The 17,505-nt window shown below is 34.4% G+C and overlaps 1 protein-coding gene across 1 annotated transcript in view; it reads left to right on the forward strand.

Moving 5' to 3' along the window:
• LOC129223117 (protein ABHD11-like) overlaps positions 1–16,915 on the forward strand; it is a 33,934-nt gene extending 17,019 nt beyond the window's left edge. The window contains exons 4-6 of the mRNA XM_054857686.1: positions 8,564–8,764; positions 13,343–13,542; positions 16,705–16,915. Of these exons, the coding sequence (XP_054713661.1) occupies positions 8,564–8,764; positions 13,343–13,542; positions 16,705–16,846 (543 nt within the window). The 3' untranslated portion in view covers positions 16,847–16,915. The remainder of the gene's footprint in view (positions 1–8,563; positions 8,765–13,342; positions 13,543–16,704) is intronic.
• Positions 16,916–17,505: the final 590 nt, after the last annotated feature.

The raw sequence follows: 17,505 nt of genomic DNA on the forward strand, positions 1-17,505 counted from the left end.
TACCGTAAAACTCCTTTAATACGTAAAACTTCTGTATAAACAATATTCTTTGTAAAAGTAGGCATGACCGTTGCCGTTAGAAATATAAAATTTTCAACAGTCAAATGAACGAATTCTACTCGCGGCAACATCATTGTCCACGCGTCCTTCAGATTTGTTGCTGGCGATAGCAAATACAGGTATTATTGTGAGAAGAAGGTAATTTTATCGAAACTGAAAGCCCGCCCTCCATCACTCCGTAAAATGATTTATTTAAATATTAAAATCGCGAAAACATAATCAAAACGAAAATATTTCTAATGCCCATAGTTACCCAAAAAGCCTCAATAATAAAAAAAATGCAAGTATTTCATTTCTTTATGCTCAAGCGAGGAATGGCAACACCCTACTAAATTATCCAGCAATTTCTTCACGCTATGTCGCGTGAAAAAGCAAATAAAAATGAATTTTCACTCATTTTTAATTGCTTCTAGTTCTTTTTCCAGTTATCTTAGCGGGTTTTCGTTTTTTTTGCCGTAAACGGGAGGTAAACGTTTTTAGAAGTAGTTTTCACGAGCTTTCCAACCATACCAAGCTCAAAGCATTAAAATGCATTTTTCGTGTAGAAAAAGCGGTTTAAAAAATGAATTAAAACTTAATGCTTCACGAACAATGAATTTCCAACAATGAATTTCAACAATGGAAAAGTGATAAAATTAAAATTTTTGAGTTTCGCTAACTAAAAAACGCGTATAACTTTTTTTCTAGTGGATTTAGGTTATTGGACCTTGGGCGCCTTGACAATTTTTTCGTGAGGAGTATTTTTTAAAGATCTTTCCAACCATATCAAATTCGAAAAAAATGGACCATCCGTTCGCGTAGAAAGAGCCATTTAGGACGAAAATGCGTTTTTTTATTAATATCTCCGTTAATTAGCGTTCGATTTCAAAAATTCTTGTTGATGACACTAAAACTCGGCAGTAGCTACCGAACAGAAAAAGAATGAAAGAAATCGGATTACAAACAGAGGAGGAATCGGTACCGAAAAAAACAGCTTGCCTATTAATATATAAAGATTGTCGATTAGAGAAAAATTGAAGACTTAAAACTCGTAATAAACTGCATTGACATCCTCAGTAATGTTATAAAATACATTAGGAGTTCACACGTGAACGAAAATTGATGCATTTTGTCATTTAAGTGTAGAAATTTCATTTCGATGAACTGATCATATTATTTGACACTTTAATTTCCAAACATTTTATCTATTCGTGAAATACACCGCCAGTTCAGTCATTTCCAGCCGAGGACTGCAGTTTCGTGCTTATTAGCACTCATCAGCCAGGCATAGGAAAGTGACTGAGCTGGAAATGGAAAACCTCTTAAGGAAGCCAAGAGTGCCAAACAAACTAGGGATGCAACGAATAGTAATTTGGCCGAATACCGAATATTCGGCCATAGTCAAGGCCGAATATTCGGCTATTCGGCCGCCGAATAGTTAACTTGTTTTTGTCTAAAAACAAAGCACAGTTTGTATTGAAACCACATTTGTGTGCATTAAACAGCTTAAAATACTATATCATACTAGAAAAAAAATGTTTTGGAGTGAATTAATTATTTTTTGAAAGCATTAGTATTATCTTTAACAATATTCGGCCGAATAATTACTAATAGCAGGCACTAAGAGCAATCCTATTCATCTTATGTAAACCTATTTAATTTTCTTTTTAAACTGGTAATCTAAAAAATAAAGAATCTATTCAAATAAGCTTCTTTTTTTACCTCCCTTTCATAAGAACTTCCTTTTTCAACATTCCTCTTTTACTTTCAAAATCTGTTCTTTTGACTCCCTACCAAATCTTGTTCTGTATCCTTTCCCCCTTAACCCCTTCTAACTAATGGACTGGTTCTAACTGATAAGGGTTGTAAATGGCAAGAAGGCAGTAGCTCTGTGCAGATCCAGGTTTTGGTTTAATCTGGTATTACATTTTTTTTTACTTTACAAACCTGTTCTTTCAATAGGCTCAATAGTTGTTCTGTCACTACCCTAACCCCTTTCAAAAGAGTGAACTAGTTCTAACTGATAAGAACCCCTCTCAAAAGAGTGGAATAGCTCTAACTGATAAGGGTCAGTAATATTAGTTGCTCTAAGCAAGTATTTTATTCTGTTCTGAGTTCAAAGAAAGCAAAATGGATTTTTCTGTCAATAAAAGAAGTATTGTTTGGAGCATTTTTGAACCTATACCAAATGATTGCACAAAAGCAAGATGTAAATTGTGCAAAAGTATTCTGTCAAGAGGAGGAGTTGGAAAAAAAGCAACTACAAGCTCACTGATGAACCATTTGGCTAAAAAGCATCCAGAAGAATATAATGAAAAAAGCAAAAACCAAACTTGTGATGCAGTTGTGAAAGCAAATATACCATCTACATCTACACCCAGTACAAGTCAAGGCGTAAAAAGGAAGCAAGAAACCATTGATTCACTTTTTGAAAAGAAAAAAAAATGGGACATTAATGACAACCGATCAGTAGAACTGCACACTTTAATTGCGGAAATGATAGCATGCGACAATCAACCATTTAGTTTTGTCGAAGATGAAGGCTTCATTAATTTAATGAAAAAAGCTCAGCCACAGTATAAAATTCCCAGCCGGGAATATTTTAAACAGAAAGTTATTCCTTCTCTTTATGAAGATTGCAAAAAAAAAATTGTAACATTAATATCAGATGCAGAATTCATATCACTAACATCGGATATTTGGACTAGTTCTGTCAGCAATGAAAGTTTCATGAGCTTTACTGCCCACTGGATATCAAAGGATTTTATTTATCATCACGCTGCCCTGGAAGCGAAGCATTTTCCGGGAAGCCATACTGGTGAAGCTATCTGTGATATGGTCAAAACAGTGGTTGACGATTGGAAAATGAATGACAAAATCCACATAGTATTACGTGATGAAGGATCAAATATCAAGAAAGGAGTACGTATTTCAAACTTGAAAAATGAATCCTGCTTTTTACACTCCTTGCATTTGACTGTATGCGATGGTTTAGCATCACAAAGATCAATAAGCGATTTAATTGCTCAAGGAAAAAAGATTGTTAAACATTTCAGTCATTCTCCCTTAGCATGTTCAAGATTGAGAAGCATTCAAGCGAATGAGTTAAAAGTTCCTGAGAAAAAACTAATACAAAGCGTGTCTACTCGATGGAACAGCACATATTACATGCTGGAAAGATTATTAGATCAAAAAAACGCAGTTTCTCTATATGCCTCTAAATTTGGGGATATAAGCAACTTAAGTTCAAATCAGTGGACAGTTTTGGAAAAGGTGCTCCATCTTCTGAAACCATTCGAAGAAATAACAAAACAAATTTCACTATCAAAATCATTTATTTCTGAAGTCATCCCAATACTTACAACATTAAAATTATATTTGGATAAATTAAGCGACTTTTCTGGAGTTGGTACAATGAAGGATACTCTTAGCCAAAGTTTAGAGAAGAGATTTTCATCAATTCAAAACAATGAACACTACTGCATTGCTACAGTGTTAGATCCGAGATTTAAATTATTTTTTTTCAACAAAATTGAAGCAAAAGACACTGAAGTTAAGTCAAAACTTATAGCTATTATGAAAAGTACCAGCACTAAACCAGCTGAATTACTGGAGAAAAATATTTCAAGTTCATTCCTTCCAACATCTGAAGCACAAAATTCTTTGTGGGCGTGTTTCAATGAAATTGCAACGCAACCACTAAGTGAAGCCCCGGAAGAAACCTCCACTCAAAATGAAATTGACCGATATCTTTCCCAACCACTTTTGCGAAGAACTGACTGTCCCTTAAAATGGTGGGCGCAAAACACTGAAGCTTATCCTAATCTATCTCAGTTAACCAGGAAATACCTTTCAGCACCAGGAAGCACTGTTTATAGTGAACGATTGTTCTCAGAAGCTGCAAACATTTATGAGAAAAAGAGAAATAGACTTTCTCCTGAAAATGCTGAAAAATTATTGTTCTTACATCATAATTTGCGTGCGTATAAAAATAAGTAACTGTTTTATGATAACATATGATAAAATTATGATATGTTCCCAAGTCCCCAAAATTATTTTTTTCAAGTTTCAATTCATTTTTTCCCGCATTTCTTTTTTCTAAGTAATTGTGTAATATTTATGTTTATCATTTTAACCACTTCTCTATCTCTAGTTGTTGTGTCCATTCAATTATTTTTGAAGAAGCCAATCTACACTAATAGTTATTGCTTAATGCCAAGAGGGGCAGTTTTCACCCCCCCCCTTTTTTTTTGTTTAGTGCAAAAAATTCCATTTTTAAGTGATAGAATACTAGGTTAGATTAGAAATACTTGTACTCTAAATGATTTTTATTTTTCTCTCTGCCTTTCTAATTAAAATAATGATGCATTTTGAGATTTCGTAAAGTTTCACGACACTGAATATTTTTGCAATATTTTTTAATTTTTTATTTTCGTTTGTTCTAAAACATCCAAAGAAAACAGTTCCACTTTTGCAATCATAATTTTTTTTTATTTAGCTGAAATGTAATTTTTCATATGGTGTTTATAAATCAGTGTACTTCTGTTTTTGTATTGATATTTTTTCCCAAAATATGTTTATACCAAAATTTCTGAATCCTTTAGTTAGTTGTATTTTAAAACTTGATAAGTCTTATTTCCTTTATTTTGTAAATATCACATTCACAATTGACCATTACACCTATTCTTGGTCCCTTGATTTAAATTTTTATTTTTAAAATAATGATTTTGTCCCTCTATAATCATGCAATGTTTCTTTTTCCCTTGTGAAGGCTTTATAAAAATGTTCATTATTTGGTTAAAACAATTGAATCTAATTTTTAAACAATCATATAGTATTTTAATATGAAACAGAACTTCATTATCTTTGAAAAAAAAAAAAAAAAAAACTTATTGCAGTGTCAGGATCAGGATTATGCATATGCAATATTTACTGCTAATGAACCAATTGCTCTATGTTATTCAAAATGAAAATTTATTACTTACAATTACTTTTTTTTCTCATTCATAATCTATTACTTGAAAAATAGCATTGTCACACTGTATATATATTTTTAATGTTTTAGTTGGATTAGTATATAAAAGTGGATTAAAAGACTTTTTTAATTTTTATGTATTAAGTTTAGCTATTATACAAAGTACTAGTAGTTTTAGACTTCAGGTCCCTTTTTTCCCTTGCGGCTAATTAAAAATCTGGTTTGAACCTGGACATATCATACTACTGCAGACATTACAAAGGTGGTTTTCAAAATGTTGTAAAAGGAATCTTAATACACTGCTCAAAACAATTAGGGGAGCAAGCAAAAACGTGAAGAAAACCGGGCGAGACGGCCATGTATTGGCATACAATGGATAGTACACGCGTATCAATGCGCAATACAGAAAAAAAGACGTAAAATAATTGGAATTAAGTTTTAATGCTTTGAAAGTATGGAAAAAAACGCTAAAAGATGATTTAGGGCAACAATTTGGTTACATGTAAATGATGAAAAAAGACACTGTTTAGACATGATGCATAAGTTTTAATAAGGCGTGTGGGCTCCTCGAACACCTAAGACTGCTGCACACCTGTTTGCCATGGATGCGATGAGGTTATCTATCTGACTTTGGGGAATACTGTTCCACTCCCCAAGAAGTGCAATTTCCAAGTCTCGAACAGTAACAGGCGGCCTTGATCGCGCAGCAATGCGTCGTCCGAGCATGTCCCAAACATGCTCGACTAGATTCAGGTCAGGAAAGCACGCTGGTCATTCCATACGCTGTATTGTTTCAGCTTCAAGCATGTTCTCTACCAGACGAGCTCTATGCGGTCGGGCAATATCATTCTGGAAAACAACGGAATCTCCAATGGCTCCAGAGTAAGGGATGACATGAGGTCGCAGTATCTCGTATGCATACCTTCGGCCAGTCAAAGTGCCATTCCGAATGATATGCAGGTCCGTACGTCCGCCTATGCTGATTTCACCCCATACCATCCAACCAACTCATCTGTATTGTGACTTTTCACGAATGAATACGAGGTTATTTCGAGTGCCCCTGTCCCTCCATACCAGAAAGCGTCGGATGTCACACTCTAGGCTGATTTGGGACTCATCTGTAAACAACACTTGGCTCCAATCATGTTGCTCCCAATCTCGATGTTCAGCATCCCATCATCTTCGGGCAGCACGGTGGCGTGGGGTCAACGGAATGAGGACCATTGGCCTACGTGCATAGAGCTCTCCCTCATGAAGCCGATTACGTACTGTTTGGCTGGACATCCTTCGTCCTGTTGCCAAGAGTAACTGTCTTTGCAGCTGCGTAGCATTCTCTGTTCTGTTTCGACGGGCTATTAACAGTATATACTGGTTATCAGTTGCTTCAGTGGCATGTGGCAGACCTTGCCCTGGTCGACGTCTAACATTTCCTGTCTCTTGGAATTGATTCCAAAGCCTTGCAACAACACTTCTGGAGACTCAAACAGCGTCCGCGACACTACGTTATGTTTGCGCGGATTCCAGTCTGCCTATAAGATGTCATGTCATGGATTCCAGTAAATCACTCTGTTAAGACATTCTCAAGTAACCTTGTCTCAAGAAAAAATACTGTGCAATCGAATTTCACAGTTACGGCAATAAAACGGACGTTTCTGCAACATCTCGATTTCTGCTCTTATCTCCTTTTTCTGGTTTTTGACGTCATGAACACTGATTGGCATATAAAGTTTTCTTTTTCCGTTTCCTGGTAGGCTTAACATTATGGATGTTTATATGTACATACATTTTCTGTTATTTATTAGTATGCATCTTTGCGTAATTTTGTTAAAACCATGTGCTCCCCTAATTGTTTTGAGCAGTGTAGTTTATGTCTGGACGAAATTTTGTATTTTAAAGAATAAGAAAAATAAAAGTTTTTTGAGTCTTTTTATTTAAGTTATTCTTAAAGTATGGTTTATCAGTACATTATAATTACTTTAATAAGAAGTATCAACCCTTCCTAATATGTCAGGGGAAAACTATTTTGTGTGGTTTTTTCAGAGGTAATTTTGTAGATATATCTTAGTAACCATTCATTAATGTCCACCATTAAATATGACAATGCACTGGATAATGAACCTGACAATGTGCTAGAGGCTGACTTCATTGAAAATATTCAACAAACATGATGAATACAAATTTAAAGATGTAAAATTTTCAACGAAAAAGTGACAAACAAGCTTCTTTTCAAGTATTCGGCCAAGGCCGAATAGTAAACTAGGTATTCGGCCGAAGCCGAATATTCGGCTGACAGGCCGAATATTCGGCCGCGGCCGAATATTCGTTGCATCTCTAAAACAAACTGGTAGCTAATACAGAATTAGCACTGACCAGCCGAGTGACCGAAGCAATGGTTCGGTTCAACTCGAATTTTGAAGGCAAGGCAGGTATATTCAGTAAGTTACCGCCCTTTAGCCAGGGCTAAGGTAGAAATACGTGAAATACACCGCCAGCTCAGTCATTTCCAGCCGAGGACTGCAGTTTCGTGCTTATTAGCACTCATCAGCCCGGAATAGGAAAGTGATTGAGCTGGAGATGGAATACCTCTTAAGGAAGCCAAGACTGCCAAACAAACTGGTAGCTAATACAGAATTAGCACTGACCAGCCGAGTGACCGAAGCAATGGTTCGGTTCAACTCGAATTTTGAAGGCAAGGCAGGTATATTCAGTAAGTTACCGCCCTATAGCCAGGGCTAAGGCAGAAATACGTGAAATACACCGCCAGCTCAGTCATTTCCAGCCGAGGACTGCAGTTTCGTGCTTATTAGCACTCATCAGCCCGGCATAGGAAAGTGACTGAGCTGGAGATGGAAAACCTCTTAAGGAAGCCAAGAGTGCCAAACAAACTGGTAGCTAATACAGAATTAGCACTGACCAGCCGAGTGACCGAAGCAAATGACTGAGCTGGCGGTGTATTTCACGTATTTCTGCCTTAGCCCTGGCTATAGGGCGGTAACTTGCATTTTATCTATTGCTCAATTTGATTACACTCAAACTGGTTCTTGTGCGACGGATAGGAGCCACATAAAAAGCGCATAAATCGTTCAAAACTTCACGGTTTTGCGGAATCATCAGACAAAATTTCCCAAATAAGGAAATTTTTGGGAGGTCACAGTGACCTCTCATCGAGGTGACACTGTCGTTTTATGAATAATTTCATCAATTGATTCCCAATCTGATTAAAATTTTCATATACCACGGGGAAAAAAAATCGCACAAAAAAAAAAAAGACCCCACAAAAACAGGTTTGAGTGTGAATCAAATCAGATTCTAACTTTAATGTGTTAAATAATGAGTTAGCTGAAACTTTTAGGTCTACCCAATATTGTAACTTATTGATTGATGATTTTGTTAACTTTTACCAAAAAAAAAATGTTTTTTAGTCTTTAATTTAACAAAAAATCTAACTCATCAAGTCCAGAAAAAAATGTGCTGAACTTATTTTAATTCGCATGCTAATGCCCTGAAAAATGATATAAGTTGTTCTTAAGTCTTTTTATCTTTTTTCAGCCTGAAAAAGTTGAAGCATTGATTGTAGAAGATATGATTGTTGGAAAACTACCCAATGACAGATTGAAGTTCCTGAAGTCAATGTTACATAAAAGTCGTGAATTTGTTCAAAAAATACCAATAGAAGTTGATGAAAGTCAAGCCGTTTCATTATATAGAGACTTTCTGCAAGAAATAGCAAAAACGGCTTCAGAAAACATAGTACGTTCTTTTATTAAAATCAGCAACTAGTATTTAAATTATTTGGTTTGTTTTATGAGCAATGCCCTATTACTCTAGAAAAGACTTTTGCTCCCACTGCAAAAAGTAATACGTACTAACATTCTAGCAAAATCTATGATGCAGTTAAATAATAGAACTCCAATAGCACTGGTCAAATACATTTCAGAATATATCAGACCAGATCACACAAAAACTATGTAACCTGGCAAAATATACTTTCGTTTAAATTATATAGGGGAATGCGCAGCAAAGTGAAATAGATAATTTACCTTTTTCAAACTGACCAAATTGGAAATTTTGTTTTGAAAGTTATATACAGAAAGATTTATCATTAATTTTAAAGATGTATTTTATAATAAAACCTGTATTAACACGTTATTTTGTTTTATGCTCGGCAGTTAATTTTTACCTTCCAAAAAATGTTGCAACAATTCGTTTTTTTTTCTTTTCCTTATGGCAAAGGTAAAAATTAAATAATTTGTGAGGAAATATTTTCTACTAGCTTTTACCCGCGGCTTCGCTCACGTTGATGTAGTTTTTTTCAATCGATTCAAGTTCATGGTCAACACAGGCAGAGGTCAAATAGTTACCAAAAAATGGTTTGTCCCCAGTTTCGCCATTGTTGCCATTAAAGTAGGGACATTTATACCGCAAAATCCTAATTAGCATCATTTATCCTTAAAAACACACTCACAAAAAAAAAAAAAGAAAGTTTTAAAGTTTCATAACAATTTACAATAATTCGCCAATGCATTAAAGTAGTCGCCTGGTGAGACTAGAGATAAAAAAAGAAAAGATTTGGCGAATTAATTTACATTTGATTAGTAGTTTTAATCTCATTTAAGCGTGTTGTTTCACTAATTTGGCGGATTAATTTTAACTTCAATACCTGACACATAGCATTTAATGATCTTTTAACAAAAATTAATTTGGCGAAATTTTCACATTTTAATGCAAATTTTGTAATAGCTGTAGCGCCAAGACTTTTGAACACTCGTCCCAGAAAAAACATTGCATAGTCTTTACCTTCAAAAACAGCGACAATTGAAAAAAAATGTCTAATGCCTTAGCTATTGAAATGATTTCGCAAAAAGCGTTTGGCGAGATTCCTGCTGGTCGATCAACACAAACAAATACCCAAATCACCACAAATAAAAAAAAATAAATAAAATAAAAAACCCATTAATTGCCTCTAAGGTGCGCTAAACTGGAAAATAATCACCCAAATCCATGTATTTTTTACTCCATCTTGTGCAAATACCTTACTTTAAGATATAATTTGAGAAAAGCCTTCAACAGTCAGACGAAAAGCAAAAATAGTCAACAATATCATTGTCGCTATCGACAGGGAGTTGAGATGATACACTAAATACTATATTGATTTAATGAAAGCCTTCAAACATGGAACTAAAAAGCTTATAACTCGTTTTTTATTCTACTTAGAAATTTCGAACAGGTGCCATCTTCAGCAGAAAAATTAGAGCTTTCGATGGACATATAATGTTAAGATGTGCAAGTATTTTTTCACCCCAATATTAGAGAATTTGTATGAAAATTGTGCATTATTGCCCCCTATGGGGGTTTTGCCCCCCATAACGGGACGAAACGTATCCTATGTGTTATTCTGATGCATAAGCTATGTTATTGTAAAAATTCATCAAAATCCGTTCAGTAGTTTTTGCGTGAAAGAGTAACAAACATTTATACAGACAAACTTTCGCATATATAATAGTGGTAAGATTTAGATATCAAAAATATGTTCGAAATGAGTAAATCAAAGAATGAATGAATAAATGAAAAGATATAACGGAAAAATAAACGAATAAATCAATAAATCAATTAATTAATGTATTGAAAAAATAAACAAATGGATAAATGAGTGAATTATTAAACGTAGGAATATAAATTATCTACTTAATAAATAAATTCGCAAGTGGTTTGATAAATAATTGAATAAGAGTAAACGAAAGTAACTATTTCGCTTTGCCCTGCATGGTTGTTTATTTGTACAAAACAGTTTTAATAAAAATAAGCTAAATAATAAATAAACAAATGCTTCACCAACTATTAGTTGGTCTCAATTAATAATTAAAAGGTTAAAAACATTTTTATCACTTAAAAAAATAATTAATTTTTGATTTAGAAAACAATATTACAATGTGATTGTTGCATGTATTATTATATGCTTTGATCTTCAGAGTTAACTTTTTCCTGAATGAAATAGACAAGTGCTGCTACATAGTTAAAATATTACCAGATAGATGCCGCTAAAAATAAAATAAATATTTTACTACTTCATGTTGCCCTACGTTACCCTGCTGTATTTATTTTAAAATGAACTTTCCACTTCCAAATTGTTACGGTCGATATTTTTAGCATCAAAAAGTTGCCAGTGTCAGTGAATGGGCTTGCTTCGCAATTTAATTACAACTAGTCTCCAGGTGGGATAGATTTGCCACCTACGACGGAATGGTGTACACAGCCTTTTGCAGTGTACTTCGGGGGCTTCGTCCCCTTCATGCCACCTACAGTGGCTCGTCCAACCTAGCTGCTGCGGATTGGTGTTGTACACCGCCCAAAAGCAGTGTACTTAAGGGGCTTCACTTCTTTTTGCCAAATGCGGCCATACCGGTACATTAATTAGTGAGCAGTGCATTAATTTTCGGCCAGATGCACTTCTTGAGTCATTTTATTCCGCGCGCCTTCACTTCATCATTAACACGAACCATTCAAAGATCGAAACACTTCCGCTAGGAGGAAAAAAGAGAGAGAGAGAGAGAGAGAAATTATAAGTCTCTCTAAAAAGAGGCCATACTTTTGCTGAGGCAAAAGGCGAATTTGGGAAGGAAAATTTCAGTAGGAGAAATTGGCACGCTGCCAATAACTGACCGTCTTTGAGAATGGATATTTTAATTAATATTTTCGCTATTTAAAGTCATAGAAAAACAAAAGTTACCCAAATATGACGTCCGAGAAATTTCGAATCTATCAATACCTGGTTCGATCATTAATTCTCTGGCATTCAGATGAAGATAGAGTGACATAGATAGATACTTAGATTCATACACACACTTATTAATAAACAAGATGATAGGTGTAATGTAATGACGAATTTAAATACTATTTTCCAAGGGCTTTGCCAACTTGATCGGCAGGATGGAGAGAATGAATCCTTTACCCTTCTTTGTCGTACTGAAGAATAATAAAAATGCATTTTATAAAACTTATAATAAAGTGATTTGACTGTTCAGTAATACTACACAGCACGCAAAAGAACTCGAAATAAACGTAGCATTCTGTTGAATTCTTGTACGTTAGTAAGGAACATGGGATTTGAATATTTTTAAATAATTTGCCAAAGTTTAATAATTTTTAAAAATTATTTTAAAGGGTACGCGCAGTTTCAATTTTATTTTTTACGCTTCTGCAAATGACATTACAAGTGATGGAATGCCATTCACTGATGCCATTAGAGCAGAGCGTAATATTTAATTCGCATCTTTACTTACATGTGTATACTGGCAACAATATGGTTGATAGCAAGCGTAGAGCTCAATATTTAATTCGCTTCTGAATTATCATATCGTGAAAACGCAGTTGGCAGCAAGCGTAAGTGTTCAGCGCGCCAGCGGAGTACGCGCCAAAGTTGTTCATTTGCGACGTCATGGAGACCATACCTTGTTTGAAAAATCGGACATTTAAAAAATTAATTACAAATTAAACGTTTTGAAAATAAAAGATTTTTCTCGTTCCATGCTTTTTTTTTGCTCATTCTATCAACTTCAGAGACTAAACTCCATTCCTGCCAAAATGGCTACGCGGTAACAGATGTGCAACATGAAAGAATGGATAACAGCTCTTAAAAATGCATTAATCTACAAATGGAGAGAAACTAATACGTAGCCCCTTTATAAAACATACTTTCCTTTTTTCCACACGAATTTTGAAAGTTTGTTCCTTTCTTCGTAAGCAAAGAAAATAGTCCTTCCTATCTGATCTAAACAAGATCGGGCCTTCTACGTGTTTTAACAATTTGTTAACAATAACAACAAACAATGCCTGATTACCCAAAAGGCTCAGGAAGCTTGAGCTTCCCCTCAGAATTAACAGGGGGCCCAAAAATGACTTAAAAACTTCGAACTATACTTTTATCACATTAGATAAATTATTTTATGAAATGATAAATCTGAAACAATAACTAACCAGTCTTATCTGCTGCGAATGGGAGTACAAAAATATGTAATGTACAAAGGTTGAATGTATCTGGGGGGGGGGAGGGGATTAACTTAAACTGGAAGTCTGCTTTGCCGTTTTTGAAAATAATACATGTAGCATTAGTGAGTTTTGTTTCAAAATGTGCATAGAGTTTTTAAAAACTATAACTTGAAAGCAAAAGGTGAGGGGCCCTGAATTGAGACTTAGCTTCCTCTAACTTCAGAGGTTAATTGGGCCCTGACAACAAATACTGTTTAAACATGCAAAATTCCAATACATTTTTGTACAATTGAACTGTTTTTGGAAAGCACTTATGACTAATGAAGAACATTTTTGTTTTAGAAAAGACAAATAAAGAAGAGAGACACTGGTCCGGACTATTTAAGACTCAGGCGCGATGAAAACGGTCGATGGGACTTCAAAAGCAATTACATTGGAATAATTAAAGCTCTTAGTGATCCGGATAACTTGGTGTCAGATCCTGAAGGAACTTATAATGGACCAGCGTGCTTCATTTATGGAACTTTATCACATTTGCCAATGTAAGTACATAAGTAATTATTGGTTTATGAATACTTTTCAACAGTTAAGCTATAATTAGCGAACGTAGTTGGTTTGCGTATGAGTATGGCGTAATTTCACTGAACGTTAAATAATGTGAACAGAACAAAGCTGTTAGTTAAATAAAGTCAACAGAATAAAACATGGTATTTGTGAAAGTTTTGGAATTTTGAGTGATGACGGCTTAACACGCTTTAAGGTTTAAGAGGTGCTGAACACATTTTGAATACTTAAGAAAATGTCCGTTGTATCACAGGAGGAGTCATTCCGATTAAATATTTGCAATCAGCGTATTAGTAGGTTATATTTTTTGTGAAATTTTAATCACAATTACAATCCAGATATAAAATATCCGTATTCATAACCGTAATCAAAAGTCATAGATTTAGTCATAATTCTAATTTTTAACTCATTCATCCTGTTACTTCGATTGAAAATTTAGAAAAGAAATTTTATTTACTGGAAATCTTTATAATATTAGTAAAGAGATAATATTAGAGGGCGGATTTTTGTGTGTTTATATGTTCGAGGTAATCTCCGGAACCACTGCACCTATTTGAAAAATTCTTTCACTATATGAAAGGTACTTTCTAACTGCGTAACATAGGCTATAATTCGAAAAAATCCGATAAATAGTTTTTTAGTTCAAATTAAGGCCGAAATTTCACGTAAATTGCCTATTATTGGCTATTAAAGGGGTGAAAAATTACTTGCACATATTAATATTATATATCGTTAAAAAGGGTAAAATTTTCTGCGTTCTAAACAATTTATTTCAATGCTCTAACTTAATTACGGCGGGAGTAATTTGCGTTTTTAGCTCGAACTTTTTTAGGCTTAACTGAAATTTAGGCACTACTTTCTTTATTAAATCTATCAATAAAAAGTGAAGGAATTGTCCCACAGTTTTCTTTTTGACAGCATTGGAAAAAGCGGGATTTTTTACTCCAGATCTTTCTCGACCTATGGTCGGAAAAATTAGCCTCTATTATCAAAGGAAAAAAGTTACAAGCGTTTTTAAATCAATTTCGAAATATGTCATTTTGATTCAGGTTGTCAACTATTTTATTTTCGCGTTTCCATGGTTACGCTTTTAAAATCCATCTTTCGCATTTTAATTTCTTAAAAGTATTTTAATATCTGTCGTCATTGTTTGGAAGGGTAATTTTGCATGGTGTTTGTTTTTTTTTTCCTTTTATTTAAGTTATTCTTTAAGTTATTAAGTTATTCTTTTAATTAATTGTTGTTGAATATATGTCACTTGACACAATTTTTGTTCTCAAGGTAAACCGGGCAAAGTTGGGCAACGCAGCTCATAATACATAAAGATTTGAAAGCTACTTTTAATGTGATTTTATACTTTTTTGTTTGTTTGGCGAAACATTTATTATTGTCAAAGAAAAAACATCCGCTTCACTCGCAAAAGGGCTGGGTTCCGGTAGCTTGGTCGCTTAGCACGTTAGGCGCTGAGCAGTTCAGTCTAGGGTTATTGTTTTAAGGCAACCATTAATGTAATACATTGATTTGGCGATTTGTTTTAAAAGAAAAGAAACTCTTGATTTGTTTATATCCGAGTGAAATGTACGACATTTTCTTCTTTTTTTCTGACGATGATTTTTGAATGTTCCACGGGATGTTTTTTTTTTCGTTAGACAGATGGATTATGATAGCGTGGTTGCTGGGCAAGTTTGGCGATAAACAATAGAGCTGCAGAATTATTTTTACATTTGAAAGACATTATTTGATGTCTTTTTTTTGTTTATTTGGCGAAATATTTTAAATTACAGTAAAAACCGCTTCACTCGCTAAATAGAGTTTTAAAGCAACTGTAAATCTAATTTAATGATTTGACGAAAAGTTTTTTTTTTTTTTTTTGAAAAGGTGTGTACTCATTTTATACAAAGAAAAACGATCATTTCACATCAGAGGCGGAGGGGGCGTCAATTCTTTTTATTCAACGGACGTCCATTATATTTTTAGCACGGGCATCGCTGTGCGGGTACTGCTAGTGTAAAATAAAAATGCAAAAGATTCTCGACTATTTGTTGAAATAACAAAAAAAAAAAAAAAAAAGTAGGATAGATTGTGTGCCTTGATCCTGAAATGAAAACAATATCTTTGTGTTGACAGTATTGGAACTTAACTCCATAACAGCTCCATCAACTTCTTCTTCTCTGTAAAAAAATTTCGAAACGTTACTGAGTACTTCCGTGTAACGTTTTGGGATTTCAATGGTTTTTATCCACTTCCTGGAAAAATCAAGCATCATGGTCAAAAGTTTCCTGAATTGCAACAAGTTGCGCCAATGCAGACTTCTCACTGTTGTAAAAATTATCTTTAGCTCCCAGTTTAAAGATTAACTGAGCATATTTATAAAATGTATTGGCTGCAATTCTGTTACGGCTCGTCCAGACTGATTAAGGTCCCAAATGTATCGATAAGTCCACGGACTACGTAGCTTAGCAAGAATTGCAGGTGAGTAAAACTCTTGATATGTACTTGCAATTCTGTCTTAGCTTTGGCCATGATTGCTATACTGCAGTTAAAACTTCCTTGATAATTCAGGAAATTGCCAAGCTATTGTATTATACCAACTAAATAAGTTTATTCTAAAGTTCCAGAGACACGACTGGCTTTAAGCGGGAAGATTTCTGAATTTTTCAGGAAGCTTCCAGGATAACTTCAGGAAGGTTACTGAATTTTAGTGGAACAGGTTCCTGGTTTTTGCAAGATATGTTACTGGCAAAAATTGGGCACATCAGCTGCCCATTATTTACCACGAACGTTTCTGAATCGTTCTTATAGGGCATTACTTTATTCATTACTATAAACCAAGGGTTCCTCTTAGGTAGTTCAGACAAATCTCTCAATGGTCAAAGGGGTTCCCAAACTTTTCCAATCCGCGGCATCCTTTGAAGACTTCAAATTTCCTCACGTCACCCTAGTCTAATCTTATTATATATATTGTGAAATCCATGGGTGCCATATAATTTAGTCCTAGTTATACTCATAGGAGTGTAAAAAAATTAAATGTATAAATTAAATTATATCTTTACGGGTGTCCTAATTTAGGAACCCCTGCTATAAACAGTAGTAATTCAAAATCAAAGTATTGTACAATAACATTTACTTTACCTCTCCAGACCAGCAAATGAACCTCAGATTAAGAAGCACTTTCCTAATGCTGAATTGGTGCCAATTGAAGGAGCAACACATCATATTACTGCTGATTGCCCAGAAGAATTGACAAAGGCCTTTTTGGAATTTATATCAAGCATTTCATAGTGAAAGAGAAATTTTTGAACTCTTCATACACTTCTAAAGTTTTTTTTATACAATTTTTTAATAAAACGAATTCACCGCGCTAAAAAGATTTCCGAGTTTTTTTGGTTTTACTTCTACAGCAGTCAAATCCCGAAAAGGAACTTTCGGGACTCGAATTCGAAAACCTACAATCCTCTCCCGATTCAGGGTTGTTGGTGAAGGTACGACGTAAACTGGTTCTGTTTTAGAGGTGGGCAATGTTGTTCTTTTTAATGATCCGTTCATCAGAAGATCGTTCATTCTTTTGATCCGTACATTTAACTCATCATTTGAATGACTTCGTTCATTAAAAAAAGTTGCAGGTGATCCCTCTGCACGACATACTCACGTACATTCGATATATGTTTCATTAGATCAGTAATATTCTTCGAAAGAAAGAATAATTTTGCGGAGCAGTTCCGTACTTTGAATAAAATTCAATAAAAGAACTAAAACCACTTGTCTAAAATTGTCTCATAGCTTTAATAAATCATTTTAAGCAAGAATATAAAAATAATAAAACAGTTTGAAACACTATTTCAAGTTTTGAGTACAAGCATCTTCAATGTCCCATATTTACACATTTGTTATGATAAAATAGCAAAATTTAAGCTTGAAAACTTCCGGCCCGGGAAGTGTGG

This window comes from Uloborus diversus, chromosome 1 (assembly GCF_026930045.1).
Source record: "Uloborus diversus isolate 005 chromosome 1, Udiv.v.3.1, whole genome shotgun sequence".
In the NCBI taxonomy this organism is placed as follows: domain Eukaryota; kingdom Metazoa; phylum Arthropoda; class Arachnida; order Araneae; family Uloboridae; genus Uloborus; species Uloborus diversus.